This window comes from Aulonocara stuartgranti (assembly GCF_965226115.1).
Source record: "Aulonocara stuartgranti genome assembly, chromosome: 19".
Classification (NCBI taxonomy): domain Eukaryota; kingdom Metazoa; phylum Chordata; class Actinopteri; order Cichliformes; family Cichlidae; genus Aulonocara; species Aulonocara stuartgranti.
Genome location: NC_138955.1, coordinates 20,974,024 through 20,985,930, shown reverse-complemented (window position 1 = coordinate 20,985,930; position 11,907 = coordinate 20,974,024). Strand labels below are relative to the sequence as shown.

The window sequence follows — 11,907 nt, the reverse complement described above, 5'->3', positions numbered from 1 at the left end:
ACCGCTGTCGAATCACAGGCAAGCGTGTTAGAGGAAACAAACATGGCGGCTCGCAGAGGCCGTTCGCTGCAGGAAGGTTGTTTGTAAAGTGAAAGGTGCTCCGAGATGCTGAGCCAGACGATAAAACAGGTCAGTGACGGCAGTGTCTGTGCCGCGCAGCGACTCACCGACACACGAAGTCTTCATCAGACAGACGACGAATCATCGTCATCAGACAGCACGCAGTGACGCGTTAGCAGCCACTAAAACGCGTACAGGTAGCATGAAGGCATAGCTGAGAATAGCGGCGGTTTCATATTGAGATATGCAACATGTTTATAACGAATGAAGCCCGTTTGTGCCGCTTTGTAATGACGTCTTTATTTCATGAGAAAGCTGCAGGAACAACAGAGAGGTGGTCAGCGAGCATCATGTTGATGGAGAAGCGCAGAGCACTGTGGATCACAGACAGCAGTGGGGGTCAGAGCACATTTGTGAAGTGAAGGCATGCTATGGTGTATGATTTGGAGACGATGGCAATGACAAAAAGACAGCTGAAGATGTTTAGATGTTCTCTGGGAGTGAGCAGGATGGCGAAGATTAGATGCGAGTCCATCAGAGGGACTCAGAGTTAGAGGGGAGAGGCTGAGAGGGTTTGGACATCTGCCGAGGAGGGAGAGAGGATATCTTGGAGAAAGGAAGATGAAGATGGAGCTGCAGGCAGGAGGAAAAGCGGAAAACCTCAGATGATGATGGATGTCGTGAAGGACATTTTCAATTCAACTTTATTTTTACAGCAGAAAATCACAACAACAGTTGCCTCAAGCTGCTTTATACTGTAAGGTCGAGACCATACAGTTATACAGAGGAAACAGAAACCCCAACAGTCACATGACACCTGTGAGCAAGCGCTCACCTCCGGCATCTCCAAGCTTAGGGAGAGGCAGCCATCTGCTGTGACTGGTTGGGGTGAGACGTGCTGTGGAAGAGAGCCAGAGATTATTAATAACTCATGGTTAAATTCAGTGAGGTGTAAAAACACATGGTGAGTGAAAAAGCAGAAGAAGAGGAAACACTAACAGATTCTAATTTGTTCATGTAAATGGAGAGTCTGGAGTTCCACAGGGTTCAGTGCTGGGACCAATTCTGTTTACATTATACATGCTTCCCTTAGGCAGTATCATTAGCATACATTCTCACTGCTATGCATCTTTCTCCTATATATCGACTGCAATATATAAGAAACACGGGAGTCTCCCAGTCCATCTGTCCCCCACAGAACAGCAGTCTGCTGTGTCTGCACTGTGTTGTGTCTGTATCGGCCTGTTCTGTCTGCTGTTGAATGTGCAGTCCTGCGTTGATTCTTTTTGCTGCTTCACTGTCACAGTTAAAAAAGCTTCGATGTAGTTTCTTTGTGATACTGTAATGTTATTAATAAAATGCACGAGTTTGATTCCAGCTCTGCTGTTTCATCGTCGTTCTTCAGGTGTCTTTAGCGCTGCGGGAGGGACGAATCTCTCCGACAGAGCTCTGCAGAAAATGCCTGAATCGCATCAGGAAAACGCAGCACCTGAACGCTTACATCACGGTGACAGAGGAGCGTGCTCTGGAGCAGGCTCAGCAGGCAGAACGCAGACTGCAGCGAGGTGAGGACATCTCGAGTCGGGCTCGATTTCGTTCCGTGTGACTCGGGTGTCACTGCTTGATCTCTTCTACCTTCAGGTGTGCCCAAAGGTCCTCTGGATGGAATCCCGTTTGCTGTCAAGGATAATTTCTGCACGGAGAATATCAGGACCACATGTGCCTCCAGGATGCTTAAAGGTCTGTGTGAAGTGGGGTAATAAAAACAACTTGTTTTTCCACTCCATTGCAGCCCAGTACTTATATATCCTGCTTTTCCTGCAGACTACACTCCTCCTTATAACGCCACAGTGGTCCAGAAACTCCTCGACCAGGGGGCAGTTTTAATGGGGAAGACCAACATGGATGAGTTTGCAATGGGGTAACTGAGTTTTTGCAGTATTTTTGATTAAAGTAGAAGAGATGTCAGGACTGAACATTTAAGTGTTGTTAAAATCTGCAACCAAATCCGTTCACACCTACATCAAGTGTTGCAGTCTAAGCGCAGAGTCAGACTAACGAACTGGTCGTCTGTGCGATGGATCGACCACAGTGTGAACAAACTGCAGCAGTTTAATGTTTCTGATGTAGAGGAACAGAAACCAGCACTGGGAGGTTAAACTGGATCTTTGATCTGGAGGAAATGTGACAAAGTGCATTCTGGGTAAACTTTGCAGGCTCATATCAGCATGTGAGATAAGTGGCTGCTCAGAACAAGTTAGAGCAGATGAAAGGTGACCTTTGTGCCTACATGTGATGCCTCCTGGCTCATTTTCTAGTCATTGTGGAGTTGCATGTGGATCCTTCTGTCCTGTCGGTCTGTATTGTTAAGCTGTTTGCATCATCAGATTATGTAAAATGAGGGTTATGATGGGAAAAATCTTCATATCCAACACTAAACTACATACCAGGAAAATTACTGTTTGGGAATTGTCAGAGTCATGAAGCCTGAATGACTGCAAGGCGCCGTGCATTGTCATGCATGTTGCCCCGCTGGTGTTGTTCAGGTTCTTTGGACATGATTCAAAATGTTCATCCCCGTTCCATCTAAGTTATACTTGCAAACTCCATCTTTGTGTAGCGCTGACTCACAGCATTCTCGTGTGAGGAGGAATCAAAATGTGGTTAAAAAGATAAATTCACTGAACAAACAAAGGTTACAAAAAAGATTTCTGTAGGCTGCAGTTTTTCTCATATGGATCCGTTTGTTTTCCTCGCAGTGCGGGCAGTACTGATGGTGCTTTCGGCGCCGTAAAGAACCCCTGGGGTTACGCCGCGCCCTACAGAGAGCGGACGAAGGCAGACCCGGACTCGGACTGGGTCGTCACTGGAGGCAGTTCAGGTGGAAGCGCCGCAGCTGTGGCCTCGCTCACCAGCTACCTGTGAGGAGACTTGTTCGGGCTCTCGTCTTCAGTAAGACTGTCAGGATCTCCGTGTTTACATGTGATGCTCTTCTTGGCAGAGCTTTGGGTTCAGACACGGGCGGATCCACACGAAACCCCGGGTCGTTGTGTGGCGTCGTGGCCCTGAAGCCCACTTATGGTCTGCTGTCCAGACACGGTCTCATCCCCCTCGTTAACTCCATGGACGTCCCGGGCATAATGACACGCAGCGTGAACGATGCGGCCGTCGTCTTAGGTGAGAATCCCCCAGGTGACCCTGGACATCAACACGCAGCAGCTCTATGATTAAGAATGTCTGAATAAGAATGTCTGCCGCTCTAAAGGAAACTGCAGCTGTCTCATTTCGCAGCACATCGGCCAAACGGCACGACTCACCTGGGATTATGTTGTCGTGTCGTGCAGGTATCCTCCAAGGCCTCGACGTCAGAGATTCAACAACAGTTCCCGCCCCTTCATCACTAACAGAGCTTCCTGAAGACTTTGATGTTAAGAACATCTGTGTGGGCATCCCTAAGGTGACACTACAAACTACCTCAGCATTACACGCCAACATATTACTTTGCAGGAGTGAATATTGAGGTCAGCACTGAGATGAACCTTAACATGGAAGCTGCTGAGATGATTGCATTGATTGCAAAGGCAGGTAGATGAAAGTCGAGTATGAACAACATGTTGAGCTGTTGTTCCGTCTCTCCTGTGCTGCACGTCAGGAGTATCACGCCCCGGGCCTCTCCGAGGAGACTCTGGCCCAGTGGAGCAGCGTGGCCGACTTGTTTGAGGAAGCTGGAGCGCGGGTGGAGCGAGTGTCGCTCCCCCATACGCAGTACTCCATCGTGTGCTACCACGTCCTGTGCCACGCCGAGGTGGCGTCCAACATGGCCCGGTTTGACGGCCTGGAATACGGTAATGAATCGTGCTGTGGTGTGTGGGTTTGGCACTTCTTATAGCGGATGTGATGAAGTCTGACTCTGCCAGCAGGCCACCGCAGCCAGATGGACACCTCGACAGAGGTCATGTACGCCTCGAGCAGGCACGAGGGCTTCAACGACGTCGTCAGAGGGAGGATTCTGTCTGGGAACTACTTCCTGCTAAAACGGTGAGACTGAGCCGTCGTGTTTCCGAGCCATGGAGGGATCCTGTGATCCTCTCCATCTCTCGATCTTTTTCTAAAGAATAATTGTGTCCTTTTATTTTCCCCCTAGGAATTACCAGCACTACTTTGTGAAGGCTCAGAAAGTTCGCCGGCTCATTGCGAATGACTTCCAGCGCGTGTTCAGCTCTGGTGTCGATGTACTGCTGACGCCCACCACGCTGACGGATGCGGCTCGTTACCACGACTTCACTCAGGAAGATAACCGAACGCGCAGCGCACAGGAAGACGTCTTCACGCAGCCCGCCAACATGGCAGGTAGGCACTGAAGCTGCATGCAGAGGAAGTGTGGGAGGAGCATTTAAATATGTTGGGGATAAGCACACCATGCACACCTGTAACTGAGGAGCTTAAGAAGCTGCTTCTCGTTTCCCTCCTGCACATGAAGTGAAATGAAACTGGTGTTTTTGAGCCGAAGCGGCGTTCTCTGTTCACTCTGTGACTTAGAGCATCCAGCTTCTCTCAACTCTCTCTCTCTCTGCACACCAGGTCTCCCTGCTGTCTCTGTGCCGACGGCTTTGTCGAGACGGGGCCTTCCCATTGGCCTACAGCTCATAGCTCCCGCTCTCCAAGACCGAAAGCTGCTCAGCGTGGCCCAGTGGATCGAGCAGAGGGTTGGTTTCCCCTCGATCAGTGACTTTGAGGACTCGGGAATGACGAGACGGGAGCAGACGGGAGCTGCGTGAGGAGCTTGAAGCTTCTCCGTTACCTTGACTGTCTGTCACAGCTGACTTTATTTGTCGTGCTAATAAACACATGCATTTGTTCTAAGGTCTTTTTTTTACTCCTCAGCCTTTCAGGACATTCTTAGGATCCATAGGGACGCTCAGTTTAAACAGCTTGGATCTCGTATCTGTATGAGTGGCTGCCTAATATGGCCATGTCTGGTATCTCAAGCCCCTCTCACCTGCTCTTTATATCTTCTATAGCCAATCAGAGGAAAGTTGGCTAACAGCCACACGAGAGTAAAAATAGAGAAGCAATATCTAACTCCTAAGAAACAACGGTTGCCCAGCATGTTGCAAGTAGCTTTGGTGACCAAATGGTTACCCAGAGGCTGAGCGAGCAGTGCCATGAGGCTTTGTTCACACAGCGATCGTCTCCACACAGATGTTGCCCAGTTTGGACCTTCTGCAGTCACTCTGAAGGTTTTCACATCATTTCCATCTAATTTATAAACGGGCAGATTCAAATATACTCACAACTCATTTGTGACGAGTCTCTTTGCCAAAGAGCACTCAAGCCAACTGGTCGCTAACTGGTTTCTTCTGGTTTCCTGTTTAACAGCGAGGTTGTAGAACCTCTGTGTCACGTTGCAGTCCTGGAGCAACTACATCACGAACCAGGCACAGCCTTCTCCCACGACCCTTTAGTCTGAAGGCAGAGAGACGTGACAAAAGCCAGAGATTAATCTTAACTAACACATAAACACAGAATGACGAGGAAAAGCTCAATGCATCATGGGAATCCTCCCGCAGCATAACTAAGGGAGGATTCAGGGTCACCTGGTCCAGCCCTAACTGTATGCTTCAGCAAAAAGGAAAGTTTGAAGCCTAATCTTAAAAGTAGAGATAGTGTCTGTCTCCTGAATCCAAACTGGAAGCTGGTTCCACAGAAGAGGGGCCTGAAAACTGAAGGCTCTCCCTCCCATTCTACTTTTAAATACTCTAGGAACAACAAGTAGGCCTGCAGAGCGAGAGCGAAGTGCTCTAATAGGGTGATATGGTACTACAAGGTCATTAAGATAAGATGGGGCCTGATTATTTAAGACCTTGTATGTGAGGAGCAGGATTTTGAATTCTGGATTTAACAGGAAGCCAATATAGGAGAAATCTGCTCTCTCTTTCTAGCCCCTGTCAGGACTCTTGCTGCAGCATTTTTATGGAGTTTTTTGGGACATCCTGATAATAATGATTCATAATAGTTCAGTGTAGCAGTGAGAGAAGTACGTGCAGGCTGTAAGTCTATCGCAGTGTCGTCATAATTCTGTGATGCCACAGATCTCAGACTGCTGTTGTCTCTGCGGCATCAAACAGAGGCTGGTCTTAAAGGGACAGGAGCCAACTACGTCAGTACAAACAGGAAGGAAATTAATAAACAAAGATTTCATAATCAGCCTAGTATGCATGCGTGTACTGATCAATGCTCTTCGGGCTCTTTGTGCATCACAAATGACTGTCTCAGAATTACTTAGAGTTTGCACTCAAATGCTGGAATTAACCCAGAGTGAAATCTGTCCCGTCAGCCACTTAGTGCTGAGAGCTGGAGGAGCATCCCCCGTCTTCTTCACCTGATCCTGACCAGTTTTCCTGGAGTTCTTTGGTGATTGTTAGACATAATGAATCCAGACACTGTAATTCTATATCAGTGCACTTCTATTACATCCAGATCTGGTTGTTTTCTACCTTAGATGTGTGATGAGTTATGTTACTTTTAGTGTTTCTGAGAATAAGAAGAAGCAGTTTACACGTTTATCTCATGACACTGCAGCAGAAACACTGATAATATAATTCTCTATTGTCATGCCTATCTTTATCGTTGCCTTTATCGCAGCTATATGCAAATGTGTGTGCATGTGAAGTTTTTTGTGGGGAGATAAGGTTTCATAAATCTTCTGTATCAGCTGACAGAAGCAGCAACACATTGACTCTGCGCTGGTTTAAAGGTGCCGTGTTTACCTCAGCAGGCCACAATAAGACAGTTAAGAAAAGGATGACGACTTCTGTTTGAGGTTTTGGCCTCTGTTCACAAACAGGGTCCTGATCTTTAAAGCAGTCTTTATAAGGCCGGACAGATCTGGGCTCTGACTGCTCTCACAGTGTACGCTGATTATATTAGCAAAGTCGGTTTTATTTCTATAACACTCGTCATTACATGAAAACTCAATGTGCTTACTGCAGTTCGAGGATCTGTGAGATCAGGGAGGAAGTATTTGAAAGGTAACTTAATTATAAGATCCTTAAAATGTCAAACTGTTCATCAAACAAGGTCTGTGATACATGAAAACTTCACTTCAAGTTGCAGTTATGAAACATCAACAATATTTCAGACGGTCACATGTTCTTGGGAACATCGAGACGATGCGTCTCCGTTTTCCTTACTTCAGATTAATATTAATTTTTACCTGAATTGTCTCATTTTGTCTTATCTGATCATGTAAGTTAGGAAAACTTCAGCTTATGCTTTCATTTTTGCGCAAAACCCTTTGAGACGTTCTTTAATGTCATTAGAAGTCAGATATGTGAATTTTCTTAATTTTTGTAAGGAGGTTAAAACGGATTCCCAACTGAAATACAAGCTGAGAACGTTTGGAGATTTTTGTCATTTTTGCAGCATTTTGAGCCCTCGTGACTTCATAAACACGAGTACAAATATCCACAAGAACTTTCAGGAGTGCAAAACACATTTAAGCTCAACGAATCAAGTGTCAGAGTCTAAAGCCTGATCCTTTGTTCATCTTCCTGCTGTGGCTGCCTCTGACAGCTGGAACAAATAATGGCAGGGTCTGCACCCAGCAACATGTTGATCGTGTTGGAGCTATTTGTTCTTTATTTTTATTATTCTGAAATTTGTAAAAGTTTGTTGTTAGTTTACTTATATTTTGGGGATTATTTACAAGTTTTATTTGTAGGTCATTATTTGTTTAAATGTTTTGTTTGCTTGGCGTTTACCTTGTTAAGTCAGTCATTAAGCGCTGTAGGGCCATGTTTTCTATAAATAAAGAGACTGGTATAGGACCAGCATGCACTGGGGGGGTGGGGGGGGGGGGGTGATCTTGTTATTGCCAAACTGGATGAATAAACCATAAAAACGCAACTTTTAAGTTTGGACAGTGGACTTCTTTTGCCTGCGTACAAAATATGATCTCAGTGCAGCAGGGGCTTGTTGACTTTTAATTGTGGGATGTTTGGTTTGTCAAACAAAAGAAATTGTCACTACAGATAGTATGAAGGTAAAAATGCGCCATTGTTTCTCACGTTGTCCCCTGCAGACGTGAGGATTTATTTGACCCCTCCCACCTGCCCGACTCTTTCCATCGCTCCTCATCTGATCCCGGTCTTCATTACAAAGTCGCCCACATGAGGAGGACGTGCAAGCGAAGAGCAGAGGAGTGGTTCCTGTTATGCTTGATAATAGCATGCAGGCGCCGGTCTGCAGCTGTCAGACTGAAAGCTGATGTGTAAAAGGCTTTGAAAGCTTTTTTTCACGCCACACAAACATTGTGTTTTCCTGGACTCGTGTCACATGTCAGGATGTAAACAACAGTCTGCTGCACTCTACACAGCTCAGCCTCTGCTGTCACGAGCTGCTCGTTCTTCAGCTGAGAGCTTATTTCTGAATCCAAACATCACCGGGGTGCTTTAGTTTTATTGCTAACATGCTAACATGTCTGTGACCAGGCTGGATCATGAAGTCTCGTCTTTTTATTTTCTGATTCGTATAGTTGCCTCCTTTGGTCACTGTTAGAGTCAGAGACACTAAATCAGTCTTCCTCAGTAGGAACCACTTCAGACTTCAACTCTGTGCTGGTTTGACCCAGGCTGTGTTTACCTCATCTAACCAGTGGTGATATCACAATGGTGACATCCATCTTTGACATACAGTCTGTCAAAGGTTCTTCTTGCCTGTGATTTGTCCATTAGATCTGATTCCACATTCATGTTTCCCTGTGGGTCCAAAGCTGCAGCTCTGAAGTGCTGGAGATCGATGTCACTCCATCATCGCACCAGTTTCCCAGCAGGACGCTCGCTTCACCCGACAGCTCTGAGGGGGAAGTGAAATGAAAAGCTGATGTTGTTCTCATGCGAAGGCCGTATCACTGAGAACACTTCCCATTAAGATGTCATCATCTGCTCCAAGACTTCACAGCATAACCTGAAATGTTTTCCTCTGTTAGTCCAGACTGAAATATCCCAACGTGTGTCGTCTTCATGAGTTTCAGAGACTGCAAGAAATCCTAACGGGTAGCACAGATACTTTCTGCATTATCAACATCCTTTATTTAATGCAGATTTTCAACATGTTTACAAGAGTACGACTGGAAATGGAAAAATCAAAAACAATCCTCACTTCAGCCACTGCAGTGTTAACACACTGTAAACGTGTTATTCACACTGTGACAAACTACAACAGAAACGAGGTGAGTGAGAGGAAAAGCTGACTTTTATGCAGAGTAAGCAGTGAAGATGTGAACAGAGTGCGTGGGCCTGCGAGGATGAAGCAGCCAGTCTCAAAATAATGCTGCACGTTTCCTTTACCGTTTGAAACTGCTGCTGCTTTCTGCAGGTTTCCTCTTCCTCTGCAAAGATGTTCTGAAACATAACGGCCCCTAACTCCTGCTGTTCACCTGATGCTGGTGGATTTAAAAAAAAATTTAAAAAGATGATAAACTTGTCTTGAAGCTCGTGTTTCAGCTGGTATCTGTGTCTGTGTGATGAAGCCCTGCAGTCTATGGATGCAGCCGGGTATCCAAGCTAGCTGAGGACTCAACTGTCCAAAAACATCCAACACAGCATGAGCCAAACTATCAGTGCTTCAAAATGCAGAGGTTATACACCGACTGGAGATGTCAGGGTAACTAGCTCCATCTTTTACATACAGTCTATGGTTTAACCAGTGTTAATGCATCCCAACTCGCTGTCACTCAGCTGGTGTGTGCATACTGGGTTGAGCCCTGAGTTCTGTTATTTACCTGAAGGAGTCCTTAAAGCAAATGTGTGATGCACACATTAAGGTTTTGTGATTGTGTGAAAGAGAGGAAATGAAATGAGGATGTGTGAGAGGATGCATTTGCATGCATTAATGCTTAAACCTCTGGGAATCTGAGATCACTGTAGTAAGTCCCTGTAGTACAACAGGAATACTACAAACAACAAATGTTTCATCTCGAGCGGTGAAATCAATTAAAATCATACATGCTGGTTTCTGTTGTCTTTCTACCTTATCTTCCATTTTTCTACAGGATGTGGTGATGGGCTCAAATGAGCCTCCTTGTCATGGTGCTGCATGCCCAGTTGTTTCCAAGAGTACAGTATGTTTTTAATGATATGGTTCTACACATCATAAAATTATTAAAATCATCGTTCTGCCTCTGCTGAAGTGTGACGGAGGCGCCGTTTCTGTTCCTCAGTTTGAAGGAATCTGCATGCTCTTAACTAATGAGGCATGAGCTTAAAACCGCACATAACAGTCAATACGATCCTTTAAGGTGATAAACATTACACCGAGCCTAGCTTCCTTTGTGCTGTTGCTTTGCACTGTTGCACTGAGCAAATGGGGTTAAAATATGCTGAAGACGACTGAAAACGTCAATGAACATGCAAGACCAGAGCTCTGCTCTCTGCATTTAACCCTCCTCAGGTACAACGAGCGGAGGGCGGCTCCACAGAAGAACAAAGACTATATAAAAGACAAGAAAACATCATCACCCACTGGTTTCTGGGTTTTCATTTTAAACCTCCAACAACTGTGACCACGTTTGGATGGAGCGCTAAGTTATCTTTACTCCGAAACTGGAGTATAGTTAAGCAAACAGCATGCATAATAATAATAATAATAATAATAATAATAATAATAATAATAATTATCATTATCATTATTATTATTATTATTATGACACCTCATAAAAAAGCTTCCAACAGCACAAACAGTCCAGAGGTCCACTTCAGGTCAAGCCTAGCAGACAGCTAGCAACTACAGCTGCCTGTGTCACCAACCACCATCAGTCAAAGAAGCCACGCCCCCAATAATGCAAACTTTAAGCTTCAATATAATTAAAAAAAGGTGAGTTATGAGTCATTCTCCACCTATACAGTTGTTATGAAGGGGGAATTTTTATAGAGACCAAAACCTGGTTTTATAGCAAGATTTCAATCGATTGTGGGGAAATAAAGTTAATCAGAGAGATCCAAGGGAAAAAAACAACTAAGAAAAACAGGATTTACCAACCAGACACTGACAGAGTACAGATACTTTTAATGCACCGCCATCAGGTCAAGAGCAGGATGTAAGTCAGGGGAAGAGGAAACCAGCACGAGTCTCAAACATACACACAGTATTATTTCACTGAAGGTTACGTCATCCTCACAGTCACACACACACTCACGTCTTCATCCCTTAGCATGCACGGATGTCATCTTCTTCTCACTCAGCCTGTTTGTGTTGTCATTTGGCACTTTATCCACCGCAGCCAAGTGTGAAGAGCATGTGTACAGTATCGGCACAGACACGAATGTGGAATTAGATTTATGAGATAAAACTGGTTCAGAGTGCACGAAGCATGAAATAAGCAGGGCCTTCAAAACTCACTCGTTTTGTTACATTCAGCTGCTTATTAACACAAACGTCAAAACAGCCAATCACATGGCAGCATTCAGGCAAGGGGATATGGCAAAGAAGCCTTGCTGAAGGTCAAACAGAGCATCAGAATGAGGAACAAAGGGATCTGCTGGGATGTTTAGGCACCACGACCTCTGAAGTTCACAGAGTGAGACACTGCATGAGCAGCAGTTCTCCGTTGATGCCAGAGGTCAGAGGTCAGAATGACAGACTACTCTGAGTTGACAGGAAGGCAACAAGCTCAAATATCTACTCGGTATAACCACAGCCACAACAGGTGGAACCTTGGAGCAGATGGGTTGCAGCAGCAGAAGACCACACCAGGTGCTCCTCCTGTCGGCTAAGACCAGGAGCCCGAGGCAGATGGTTTAAAAGAGAAGTGAAAGAAGCCATCACCCAAAACTTGGCTGATTGGGA

The 11,907-nt window shown here is 45.5% G+C and overlaps 1 protein-coding gene across 1 annotated transcript; it reads left to right on the top strand.

The window, feature by feature from the left end:
* The first annotated feature begins 7 nt into the window (after positions 1-7).
* On the top strand, positions 8-4,919 carry qrsl1 (glutaminyl-tRNA amidotransferase subunit QRSL1). Its single transcript, XM_082516799.1, has 11 exons — positions 8-129; positions 1,466-1,625; positions 1,702-1,800; positions 1,885-1,981; positions 2,820-2,981; positions 3,062-3,237; positions 3,405-3,517; positions 3,713-3,905; positions 3,981-4,098; positions 4,205-4,410; positions 4,642-4,919. Exons 1-11 carry the CDS (start codon positions 106-108, stop codon positions 4,836-4,838), a joined length of 1,545 nt encoding a protein of 514 aa, XP_082372925.1. The 5' UTR covers positions 8-105; the 3' UTR covers positions 4,839-4,919.
* Positions 4,920-11,907: the final 6,988 nt, after the last annotated feature.